The sequence below is a fragment of the Rana temporaria genome, chromosome 3 (genome assembly GCF_905171775.1).
Source record: "Rana temporaria chromosome 3, aRanTem1.1, whole genome shotgun sequence".
Lineage (NCBI taxonomy): Eukaryota > Metazoa > Chordata > Amphibia > Anura > Ranidae > Rana > Rana temporaria.
The window spans coordinates 185,880,567-185,894,281 of record NC_053491.1 but is presented as its reverse complement, the minus strand read 5'-3'; the positions used below and the strand labels follow the sequence as shown (position 1 = coordinate 185,894,281).

General features: G+C 41.6%; 1 protein-coding gene across 2 annotated transcripts in view; it reads right to left on the bottom strand.

Annotated features, from left to right (window-relative positions):
* Positions 1 to 13,715, bottom strand: part of OSBPL8 (oxysterol binding protein like 8) — a 356,358-nt gene that overhangs the window by 206,616 nt on the left and 136,027 nt on the right. For both annotated transcript variants that reach the window (XM_040343960.1, XM_040343961.1), the window contains exon 4: positions 2,132 to 2,168. In XM_040343960.1, the coding sequence (XP_040199894.1) occupies positions 2,132 to 2,168 (37 nt within the window). The remainder of the gene's footprint in view (positions 1 to 2,131; positions 2,169 to 13,715) is intronic.

Genomic DNA, 13,715 nt, shown 5'->3' with positions numbered 1-13,715 from the left:
ATATATACAAACTTAGGAGAGTGGTAGGAAGACACTTAACGCATTACTGATCAAACTATTTACTTTTCCATACCAGGCATAAATGTCTGACACTCTCTGATGGCAAAATGTCTGTATATAAACCTTGTCTGCATGCAGATATATGTCAATAAGGTAGTTTATTTCTCTGCTCACCATTAAATAAAGAATGCAAAAAAAACTCAGGTGGACATTTTTTAAACAAATGTGATGTTTCTTTCTATAAATGTTCTGTACTGAAAAAACAGTATTGGACCAATATGCGGAAGAAAGCGAACAAAATTGGCAAAAAGCAGCATTAAAAATAAGTTAAGACACGCTTTGTCACATTTCTATGCTTCGTTGGTTAGGCTGGAAGCACCACAAGAACTCGCTTTCCTACAATTGTGGGGGATACATTTTCTCAAGCTTAGAAGGACAGGATCTTACATTCGCACATAAGGCATCATTGGCGAGTAGGTATCAAGAGGGAGGGTATACAATCCTTACTAGATGGTACAGAACCCCAGTTGTACTGCATCGGATGTTCCCACAGGTTTCAAATGTTTGTTGGCGATGTATTGAGTCTGAGGGCACCTTGTTAAACATATTTTGGGAATGTTCAACGATGAAAGAGTTTTGGATAATGGTTCCTGTTTTGGGAAAAATAGTTACAGGTGTACCCCTTAGGGAAAACCTGGCATTTTACTTACTACACAATACCCCTCTATTAAAAAAATACAATCACTCACTCCCAAAACATCTCCTTACGGCAGCGAGGGCATGCATACCGGCATTGTAGAAGAGTACCACCCCTCCAACTAGATCACACTGGCTTACCAGGGTAACAGAAATCCAACAAATGGAAAACCTTACTATGATGCTGAAAGAGCAAGGAGGAGAGATATTGTAAAGTCTGGACGCGTTATTTTACCTATAAGGAACAGTTAGAACAGACCTGTCTAGCCTCTCAGTAGTGATTGGACTATCAATATACCCCATAGAGTTTAGCCAACAGGGAATAGAGGGGTAAATGGGCGATTGTGTTTGGTGCTCCTTTTTTCTTTTCTTTATATATATATTTTTATATCCTTTGTTTTTCTATTCTTTGGTCTTAGCCAGGAAGCTACTTGGTTAAGCAAACTATAAAAAGGAGAAATGATGTGTCTACAAGGTAATCGCGTTAAAATATTACACAACTTAAAAGGGATTCTATGCACTAAGGTGAAAAAAAAATCGGATGCTTAGCACACCCAGCCCCCCCCCCCCCCCCCCATTTATTTACCTGAGCCCTCAAAAGTTCCGCGTCGAGAACACGCTGGATTTCGGGCTGACTTCTCGGCTCTTCATTGGATAGATTGATAGCAGCGCAGCCATTGGCTTACGATGCCGTCAATCAAATCCAATGACGTGGGAGCCACAAGGAACTCCCCTTTGGAAAGCGCTTCCCAGGGGAGGATCCGAGACAGCTGCCGAGGGCCCCCAGAAGATGTGTATGGGGCCACTCACTGTGCAAAATGAGCTGAACAGCGGAGGCAAGTATGATAGGTTTTGTTATTTTTTTTATTTTTTTTTTATGTAATCTTTACTAACACTTTAATGACAAAAGAGTATAGCAGTATTTTTAATAGTAAAGTTTGTTAGCCATGGGATTGGCAAGTTTCATGATAAATGTTATGTCATGATTGTGAGACGTTTTGTCTTTTTTTGTGGAATTTGTAACACTGTTTTTTGAAAATAAAGAATTTATAAAAAATAAAGTCTATAGCTGGCCATACACTGGTAGATTTTCATACAAACATTTGTACAAAATTTCTCGAGAACATTTGATAATTTGACGCTCAAAAGTATTTAAAAAAAAAATTATTTTAACATTCAATTTTGGAAAGTGAAAGTCGATTTGACCCCACTAACCATCAGAAAATCGAATGAGAAGTTCTTTAAACAAAACTCTACTAGGCCAGCTTACGTTACAATATAACATTTACCTACAGGTCAGAAAGCAATAATGATATCAACCACTGAGAACATGTTGTACTTGAAACTTCCACTTTCAACATAGATTGCATGAACGAACGTAGAAAACACTTCCTGTTGGTGTGTCATAGAATAATAAGCATGCTTGAACACTTACGTGTTGATACAATGGTGTCTTTGATCTCAGATTGAGGCTGTTTGAGAATTGGGAACGAAGGGAATCGGAGCAGCAATCCAGCGCCAAGGGTAAATGAGATGTTGCGATGGTAAATATAGCAGCGTCGTGAAGAGCGAGGGAGAGAGGAAATACATAGTGTTAACTTGTGCTCAGACATAGGTTAAACAAAAAACGTACATGAAAATGGTGCACATTGCATGCATTTATAGGTTAATGCCTCAGGCACCCAAAGTTAAAATGCAGAGATCAATGTGCTACGCAAATCTAAAGGTCTGTATTGCTAGAAAGGTTGAAATAGCATTTTCACTAATGGAAGAAAACTCGACTAAAAGCCATATATTTTCATTCTGACAGGTCAAGGCAAATGCAGGCTCTTGCTTATTACAAAGAAATTCGACAAGTGATAATTCTAATCTAATGACATTTTCAAAGGTATATTAAAGCCTGAAGCAGCGTCCTGAATGTATTATACGTAGAGAACATCTGTCTAACCTACTGGTTTCTGTATCAAGTAGGGAGTATGCAACACTATTTACACATATAAAGTATAGACCGTATACTGTAGAATGGAAATGCAAAACTGTATTTTACATACACAATCCCCAGACATACAATAATGACCTCCAAGGCAGATAAAGTAGAATACAGTAAACAAGACTTATGGTGGAGTGGCTGCAATTTTGATCACTGTGGCTAATGCCTATAAGAAGTATTTTAGCTCCGACAGTGCCCTAAGGATCTCTAATGTATAGACTCCCACCTTTGCTGTGCCCGTATTGGTCTACATGCACCTTTTCCCGGTGTGCCTACTGTATATCCTTTGTATTGGAATCTCTTTATTTGCCTATGTCTTAGCATATTTCCTACCAATCGGAACCAGTCCATCTGGTACGGTAATTGTGTTTTTTCTTTGTATTGTTCTTTTTTTCAGTTTTTTTCTGTCAGTTTGTTGAAAAACGTCAATAAAATCTCTTCAAAAAAAAAAAAAAAAAAAAGTATTTTAGCTCCATAATAAAAGAAAAAAAAAAAAAGAAGAAGCCCTTGGCCCGGATTCAGGTAGAATTGCGCATAATTTACGGAGGCGCAGGGCAAGGTTTTTGCCCTGCGCCCCCGCAAATTTGCTCCGCTGCCCTTGATTCACGGAGCCGAAGCTACGTAAATTGCGCGGGCGCGCCGGCAAATTGCCCGGCGCTAGAGCGCGCAATTTAAATGATCCCGTAGGGGGCGGGAATCATTTAAATTAGGCGCGTTCCCACGCCGATCATAGAGCACATGCTCCGTCGGGAAACTTTCCCGACGTGCATTGCGGCAAATGACGTCGCAAGGACGTCTTTTGCTTCAAAGTGAACGTGAATGGCGTCCAGCGCCATTCACGATTTACTTACGCAAACAACGTAAAATTCAAATTTCGCGACGCGGGAACGACGGGTATACGTAACATGGGCTGCCCCTGCTAATAGCAGGGGCAGCCTTGTGCGAAAACCGCCATACGTAAACAACGTAAATTGCGTACGCAGGGCTCGCGCAACGTTGTGAATCGGTGTTAGTATGCAATTTGCATACTATACACTGAGCAGAACGTGAACGCCACCTAGCGTCCTCCGCAAGAATGCAGCCTAAGATATGCGGGCATAAGAGCCTTATGCCGCGCAGATCTTAGGCTGCAGTCGGCGTAACGAGGTTCCTGAATCAGGAGCACTCGTTACGCCGGGGCAAGTAAGCAATTGCGCTGTGTAACCTATGGTTACACAGGCGCAATTGCTTCTTGAATCCGGCCCCTTGGCTCTTAATCTGGCTATACACTGATCGCATTTTCATGCAGTCTAAATGCTAAAAGAAAAAATAAACAGATTCCTCTATCCACGCTACAAAGCGTAGATAGACAAATCTTCAACTTCAGGTATTCCATGTTCAAAAATGCACCCGCTTTTCAGATGACATTTTTCTGATCAGCTCCTTTGATTTTTCAATCCAGGGATGTCTGTCAGACAGGGCCACCCACTGAGTAAATTTTGACCAGTTCATCACAAAGTTAGGGGAGAAACAATATCAAGCAAGTGGACATTGATGGTCAGACTTTAAGGCCAAGGAAGTATGGTTTTGTAAAAATATATAATTTAATAGCATATAAATAAATTAAACAGGATATACATAAAATAAATAAGTTCAAGAAAAATTATCACAAATTCATCAACAGTAGATGACCACTGTACATTCCTCCGAAGTCGCCAACGCACGTTTCGCCGTGGGGCTTCTTCAGGGCGAAGATGAGGAATATATAGTTAGCAGAGAGATAGAAACTTATATGGCTGGTGGTCCCTCGATGGGTGCGTCCACGGGGCATATAAGATGGAAATATACCAAGTCGGGAGGTAAGCTTTAGGCACAAGCTTCCATATATCGAAAATCTTAGGTGAGTCGAAAGAGTCAAGACTGCAAGTCCAAGAGGTGGAAGATATGTACCACAGGAAGAGTTAATACTCGGACTATTTTTATGAAGTCCTGAGCACACTGGGACAGCAGATGGCAGTATAACAGCAATGTGGAGGGGCTTACATAGAGAAACCCTTTCTGTAGCAGCCTTTGTATGGGGCTTTTGTACAGGCCCTATAACTGATTGCAGCAATGCGTCTGTGTCCCAGGGTGTACACACGGTAACACGTGTTACCGTGTGTACACCCTGGGACACAGACGCATTGCTGCAATCAGTTATAGGGCCTGTACAAAAGCCCCATACAAAGGCTGCTACAGAAAGAGTTTCTCTATGTAAGCCCCTCCACATTGCTGTTATACTGCCATCTGCTGTCCCAGTGTGCTCAGGACTTCATAAAAATAGTCCGAGTATTAACTCTTCCTGTGGTACATATCTTCCACCTCTTGGACTTGCAGTCTTGACTCTTTCGACTCACCTAAGATTTTCGATATATGGAAGCTTGTGCCTAAAGCTTACCTCCCGACTTGGTATATTTCCATCTTATATGCCCCGTGGACGCACCCATCGAGGGACCACCAGCCATATAAGTTTCTATCTCTCTGCTAACTATATATTCCTCATCTTCGCCCTGAAGAAGCCCCACGGCGAAACGTGCGTTGGCGACTTCGGAGGAATGTACAGTGGTCATCTACTGTTGATGAATTTGTGATAATTTTTCTTGAACTTATTTATTTTATGTATATCCTGTTTAATTTATTTATATGCTATTAAATTATATATTTTTACAAAACCATACTTCCTTGGCCTTAAAGTCTGACCATCAATGTCCACTTGCTTGATATTGTTTCTCCCCTAATATTATTACAGATGTGGCCCATGTGAGTGCTATCCTTGTGTTTCCAACTTAATTTTCTCTTTTCTCCCCCTACGCCCTTTTTTCTCCTCCTCTCCCCTTCTTTTCTTCTTTCTTATTTCTCTTTTCTCTCCCCTTTTCTTCTTTCCTCTCAACTCTTTCCCCAGGTTCTCTAACCAACCCCTCTCCTCCTTGAATCATTACAGTTCATCACAAAGATTCAGATGGTGAGAACTTTTATTTTGAGAGTGGTCATTAGAGAAAGAGTTGTCAAAACCTTGTTTTTCATTAAAGTGTATGAAAACCCCTTTTGGTCTGTATAATATACCATTGAAAGTGTCAAAGAAATTCATAAAATACCGGTTGATCCTGATAATACGGAAAAAACTTAAGAGTTGTCACTTAAAAGGACCTTCAGTGATTTTTTTCATCGTTCCATCTATTAACCACTTCAGCCCCGGACCATATTGCTGGTCAATGACCGGGCCACTTTTTGCGATTCGGCACTGCGTCGCTTTAACTGACAATTGCGCGGTAGCGCGACGTGGCTCCCAAACAAAATTGGCGTCCTTTTTTTCCCACAAATAGAGATTTCTTTTGGTGGTATTTGATCACCTCTGCGGTTTTTATTTTTTGCGCTATAAACAAAAATAGAGCGACAATTTTGAAAAAAATTCAATATTTTTTAATTTTTGCTATAATAAATATCCCCCAAAAAGATAAAACATTTTTTTTCCTCAGTTTAGGCTGATACGTATTCGTCTACCTATTTTTGGTATAAAAGAAAATTGCAATAAGCGTTTATTGATTGGTTTGCGCAAAATGTATAGCGTTTACAAAATAGGGGATAGTTGTATTGCATTTTTATATAAAAAAAAAAAACTTCTACTAATGGCGGCGATCAGCGATTTTTTTCATGACTGCAACATTATGGCGGACACATCGGACAATTTTGACACATTTTTGGGACCATTGTCATTTTCACAGCAAAAAATGCTATAAAAATGCATTGTTTACTGTGAAAATTACAATTGCCGTTTGGGAATTAACCACTAGGGGGCGCTGTAGGGGTTATGTGTGACCTCATATGTTTTTCTAACTCTAGGGGGCAGGGCTGGACGTGTGATGTCATTGATCGTGTTTCCCTATATTAGGGAACACACGATCAATGAAGCTGCCACTGTGAAGAACAGGGAAGCTGTGTTTGCACACAGCGCTCCCCGTTCTTCAGCTCCGAGGACCGATCGTGGGACTCCGGCGGCAATCGGGTCCTGTGGCCGCGGAGCTTCGGACCGGTCCGCGGGCACGAGCCCCACAGCTGGGCACTTAAAGAGGACGTACAGGTACGTGCTTGTGCCCAGCCGTGCCATTCTACCGACGTATATCTGCAGGAGGCGGTCCTTAAGTGGTTAATAAAAGACCACATAGAGTTTTTGCTGGATAAAAATATTTTAATTAACAGACAGCATGGATTCATGAAAGACAGACGCGGTCAGACAACAATCTGACTTCATTTTATGAGGAGCTAAGGAAAACCTTGGACAAATGAGTGGCTGTGGATGTAGATTTCGATTTTGCCAAAGCATTTGACACAGATCCACACACATATAGAATCAATTTGTAAATGGATAGAAAACTGGCTAAAAGTGTTAATTCAGAGAGTAGTGGTTAATGATTCATACCCTGAATGGTCTAAGGTTATTATTGGCGTACCCCCAAGGTTCAGTGATGGGACCCCTAATTTTTAAACCACTTCTGAAGATTTGGCTGCTCAATGACCAGGCCATTTTTTTGCGATACGGCACTGCGTCGCTTTAACTGACAATTGCACAGTCGTTCGACGTAGCTCCCAAACAAAAATTACACCCTTCTTTTCCCCACAAATAGAGCTTTCTTTTGATCATCTGCGGTATAAAAAAAAAAAAGTAAATTTTTAAGAAAAAACACACACAATATTTTGTACTTTTTGCTAAAATAAATATCCCCATTTAAAAAAAAAAAAAAAGCAAAATTTTTCCTCAGTTTAGGCCGATATGTATTCTACATATTTTTGGTAAAAAAATAAATAAATAAATAAATAAAAAAAAATAATAAGCGTACATTGGTTTGCACAAAAGTTACAAAATAGGGATAGATTTATGGCAATTTTAGTATTTTTTTTTTACTAGTAATGTCGACGATATGCGATTTTTATTGTGACTGTGATATTGCAGCGGACACATCGGACACTTTTGACACATTTTTGGGACCAATTATACAGCGATTAGTGCTATAAAAATGCACTGATTACCGTATAAATGTCACTGGCGGGGGTTAACACTAGGGGCTTCGGCGGAGAGCCGCACGGCCCTAGTGGCCAGCCATGCCATTCTGCCGTGGTTAAACTGAGGCGGCTGGTCGGCAAGCAGTTAATATATTTATAAATAAGGGTATGGGATTAAAAGATGAAAACAAGCTATGCAGTGGATTATTGTCTGCACATGATGTCTCAGCTTACAAGCCAACCTCAATGCACTGTTTAATTGGGCAACTATGTGGCAAATGTTAACCTTGAAAAATGTAAAGTTATGTGCTTGGGGAATAGAAACATGCACGCATCATGAATACTAGGAGAACAGCTGGGGGAGTCAATGGTGGAGAAGGATCTGGGTGTTCTGGTAGATCATAAGCTCTATAGTGGTATTATGGTATTAGAAGGCCATTATCTGCAAAATGGTCGCTCAGTCCATTGTAGACCAGACATTCAAGGAGTTTGGATAAAAAGGGGAGCAAGGAGATGGGGGGTAGGTTGTTAGGATTGGATGGGTCCAGTAAGAGCTTTTTAAGTATAGGGCCGACAAGTGCATGTTTTAGAGAGTTGGGGGAAGATGCCAGGAGAGGGAGAGATTGAAGATGTGGGTTAGAGTGTAGAATAAAGCCAGAGGGTGAACGTAGCATTTGCAAAGGAACAGGATCCAGAGGGCAGGTGGTAAGATGTATGTTAGCAAGTAGTTTAGCAACCTTGTCAATAGTGATGGGGCGGAAAGAGGGACGCAATGATTGTACCCGTTGGCATGAAGTGTAAAGCGTGGAGGGTATCTGCATGGTAGAGATCTTCCTCACGAATTGTATCAATCTTCTGTTTGAAGTGATTGGCGATCTCCTGGGCAGTGAGTGAGTTGGTGAGTGGAGGCAGCAGAGGATGAAACAGAGAGTTGAAGGTAGAGAAGAGTTGATGGGACAGAATGAGAAGTTGTTAATGAGAGTGATAAGTTTGGCAGTAAGGCTTGAATTGTATTTTTGGAGGGCAGATTTATATTGGTTGAAATCTTTCCAAGACTAAAGGCCTGTACACACGAACAGAAAATCCAAAGAAAATTTTAGTTCGAACGAACAATCTGCCGATTTTCAGATAGTTCGTACGGTGCTTTCGACAGCCGATTCCAATTTTTCATCAGACAAAAGCTGGCTGGGCAGACTATAAAATTTTGGTCGTACGTGAACTCTACGTCAGATTTTTGCTTAGTTAGTACAGTTTTTGTACGAAAAAAAAAAAATCAGAAGCAGAGGACTACGCATGCTCAGAAACGAAAAAAACACATACAAAAAAAAAAAAACGGACGTTTGGTCGTCCGAAAATCTGATCGTGTGTACGCCACAGGCGCTCCTGAGCATGACTGTTTTTTCAGTCTTTTAGTATCATCTGTTTGCAAAGGTTTAAGGGTTGGGGCCGGATTCTGTATGTAGTGAGGGTATACTGGTAAAGTTGATCCAGGGAATACGACTATCGGGGGGATCAGGAAGGAATTCTTTCCCCTGCTGGAGTAAATTGTATCATGCTTTATTGGTGTTTGCCTTCCTCTAGATCACAGATGTCAAACACAAGGCCCGCGGGCCGAATTCGGTCCTCCAGGCCATTTCATGTGACCCTTGCACCTCTCCTGCAGCTAGCCCTCCTCTGGTCCTACTCCAGACCCTTACTTTCTGCTTTCAAGCAATGCATCCAGCTTCTTTCAAGCAGCAGCATAAGGAAAGGGGGTGCACTGTGATGTAAGGTAGAGTGGGGGACTCAACTTCCGATGGTGGGGTGGCTCTTGACATCTAATCTAAGGGGAAGGGATGCACTGGACATCTAATCTTACAGATACAACCGGCCCTTTTGAGGGCAATCATAATGTTGATGCGGCCCACAATGAAATTGAGTTTGACACCCTTGCTCTAGATCAACTGTGGGTATAGGATTGTATAATATATATATATTTTTTCCTTCTATTGGTTGAACTAGATGGACGTGTGTCTTTTTTCAACCAGACTGTAACTAAGTGCAATAAATCTGTCAAATAATAGTAACAGAGATAAGTCCGGAGGTCACATGCAACTTAGTTTAACACATTGTGTGCCTGCATTGTTTTGCAAAATCACTGAATTCCTGAAATTCAGCATTAAAATGAACATTGCAACTGAATTAAAAAAAAAAATATATGGAAAGACAAACCATGTAAAGTACGTAAAATACTTGATTTTACCTGCTTTTACATGCAGTATTTTAAAAGTTGTTGACAGGGTCTCTTTAAGATGAGGTACATTGCTCTGTCACAACATGTAAAAATATTAAAAGCAATAGGAAAAAACAAAAGCCTTCTGACGTTACTATACCGTGGAAAAAAACCTCACCCACAGCAACACTAGTATGTACACACATAATATAAAGAGAAAAGCTGAAGATATCAAACACTGACATGCAGACTCATATCGAAAGAAACATCCTTTATACACAACCACATAGGAAACCCTTATAATAAACCTAAAGCCTTCTACAAGCATTTCCTTTAGTTTCCCTACTGAGTGCATTCTGGGATGCACTTATACATATTTCAACTAGCTGCCATGGTCTCACCACTCCCAAGTCCAGATTGTATTAGTTAGTGAGGCTGCCTAGAACAATAATGGACCATCAGTAAGGTGCGAGGCTGGAAAAGGGAAGTCCAGGCTCTCAACCATGGCAGCCTACTAGAACAGCTTTTCTCAGCACTAGAGGAACCCTTAAAATAAATTCTAGCTACTAGAGATACTCTGCTAAAATATATATATCTACATTTCATCATACATTAGCGCTATATAATTTAAACATTTATTTTCAGCAATAATCACAAAATGAACAACAACAGCCGCTAGAAGGTAAAGAGACTGGAATTTGTACTAGGGGCCAGAGGAGAAGGCCCCCCCTTACATTAGTGATCATATGAAAAGTCTCCTCTTACTTTGCAGGTCATTCTAGAAGTGAGCCCTACATTGGATGTTAGTGGAAATTTGCCTTCTTCACTGATGGTGCAGGTTGGAGATCAATATCCACCGTGGTTCACTGCTCAAGAAACCCCTAGGAACCTCTGGAGGAACCCCAGGGATCCACGGAACCCTGGTTGGGAAAGGTTTAAAGGGGTTGTAAAGGTTCGTTTTTTATTTTCTAAATAGGTTCCTTTAAGCTAGTGCATGTTGGTTCACTTATGGATGATGGTGGCAAGCTTACCGAGGAGAAACAGGAAGTGAGAAATTCAGACAAAGAAAAAAAACATTTTTGAAGGGAAATCAAAGGAAAAGGTTAGAGAACCAACAATGCACTAGCTTAAGGGAACCTATTTAGAAAAAGAAAAAAAAAAAACATTTACATTACAACCCCTTTAATTTCAGGGTGGTAAAAAGCCTAAGCAGAGGTAGACACCAAGTTCATACGACTACTGTTATTCTGCTATTCACTTTATTTTAGGGCTCATGAATATGACTGCAAAGGGACAGCACGACATGCAAGAGTGTACATAACCTATGTATTCAGCACCAATCCTCTTCTTTTTGGGTCCCTCACTGGTGGTCCAAATGCCTCCTGCCTGCTAAGTGCCCCTATAGCAAGCCTGTTACTATTGGGGTACTTGAGCAGGCTCGCTCCCGACATTATCCATTCACACACAGAGCATGGCTCCGCCCCAACCCTGCTCCCTCCTCATTGGCTCACTGACTGATTGACAGCAGCAGGAGCAATTGTGAGCGAATGAGGAGAGAGAGACCATGGAGTGCTGCTGCACTCATGCATGTTGCTGGATTGAGATAGAGCTCAAATAAGTATAGGGGGTGGATCCAGAAGTTTTTTTTTTGTTTACCTTAAAAAGGAGAAGTTCACTGTTGGGAACATGCTAGATGTTTTAGGGGGGAACATGTAACATGCTCCCAATGCTGAAGCCGCTGCCTGAAGTTCCCTGTACTAGCTGTCACTTTCTGGAATCCGCACTGCTGTGCGGGGGCTTTGCCCACACAGCCATGTCATTCATTCACACAGGTCTGTCCCAACATCCTTTGCAGCTGTCAGCTTGTAGTTCTCTATGATTGTTCCTGTCAGATTGTATCTGGTTGCCCATAATGACATGTACGGACACACACATACACTGACAGATCTGCAGGAGACCTGAATGGCACCAGTGATCTGCTGATTTGCTTGTGCAGTGCTTTAGTGCCGGTTCACACTACAGCGACATGAAAGTTGGCACGACTTTGCGAGGCAACTTCGAGTCGCCTCCAGGACAGGCAACTTTGCCAGTGGCCAATCAAACAATAATCAGCTCTGTGGCAGGGAGGGGTTTGCTTGAGAAAACTAATTTTCTCTTCCTGTAAAGTTGCTTCCGTTAAGACACTAATCCGACTTTGGAGGAAACTTCCATTGAAATCAATGGGTACAAGTTGCCTAGAAGTTGCCTAGAAGTAGTACAGGAACCTTTTCTGAAGTCGGAGCGACTTTAGTAGTGTGCATTAAGACGGCTCTCATTCACTTTAATGTAATTTCTCATGTCGGGCGACAAGTCGGATCCCAATTTGCGGTAGTGTGAACGGGCACTTACAGGGCACATAGCAGTTGTGGTGGGGACACTTATCAACTCCAGACTTGACAATGCAAATGCCCTCTATCTTGGACTCCCAAAATACCAAATCACTCGTCTGCAAGTCGTTCAAAATACGGCTGCTCGACTTGTGACTGGGAAAAAAACATGGGAATCAATCTCACCTTCGTTGAGATCCCTTCATTGGTTGCCCATAAAAGACAGAATCACTTTCAAAGCACTCTGTCTAACGCATACGTGTATTCTGGGAAATGCCCCCCAATATCTATGCGAGAAACTAAAAGCTCACAAAACCAATCGCATTCTGAGATCAACCAACCAAAATCTACTCAAGATACCCAAAGCCAGATACAAGTCCAAAGGAGAACGAAGATTTGCGGTCCAAGGACCCAGACTATGGAACGCTCTACCAACCACCATCCAATTGGAGGTAAACCACCTGGCCTTCAGGAGAAAGATCAAGACCCGTCTCTTCTGAGGGCCCAGGGAATGGATACCAAGCGCTCAGAGGCGATTCAGTTTGCGTGTGTTGCGCTATATAAAAGTTTCTCTCTCACTCACTCAGGCTCCAAAAAAAAATTATATATACAATATATATTAACCACTTGCCCACCGCCTCATGTCAAAAAGACGTCCTGTTTTTAAAGATGTATATCTCGGTAACGGCAGCAGCTGCTGCCACAACCGAGGTATGCATCTTTAGTGCCGACGGTCCTGTAAACGATAACGGCGGTCTCCGCGGCAGATTCGCCGTGAGATCGCCGTTAATCGGTGGCGGAAGAGGGGCCCCCCTCCCGCCGCTTACCGTAGCCGTCGGTAGCGGCGATCGGGTCCGTTCGGCAAGTGACTGGGGACGAGACTGAAGGAAAAATCTCCTTCGCCTGTCCCCATAGTTCTGCTGGGCGGAAGTGACGTCAAAACGTCAGTCCCGCCCAGCGTCTTAAAGCAACATTTTTTTTTCTGTCATTTAAAAAAATGACAGTTTAATTTTTTTTTTCTTTTTTTGCATTTAAGCCTAAATATGAGATCTGAGGTCTTTTTGACCCCAGATCTCATATTTAAGAGGACCTGTCATGCTTTTTTCTATTACAAGGGATGTTTACATTTCTTGTAATAGGAATAAAAGTGATATTTTTTTATTTTTTTTTATTTCAGTGTAAAAAATTATAAAAATAAATAAAAATAAATAAGAAAACAAAAACATTTTTTTTAAAACGCCCCGTCCCGACGAGCTCGCGCGCAAAAGCGAACGCATACGCGAGTAGCGCCCACATATGAAAACGGTGTTCAAACCACACAAGTGAGGTATCGCCGCGATCGTTAGAGCGAGAGCAATAATTCTAGCCCTAGACCTCCTCTGTAGCTCAAAAAATGCAACCTGTAGAATTTTTTAAACGTCGCCTATCGAGATTT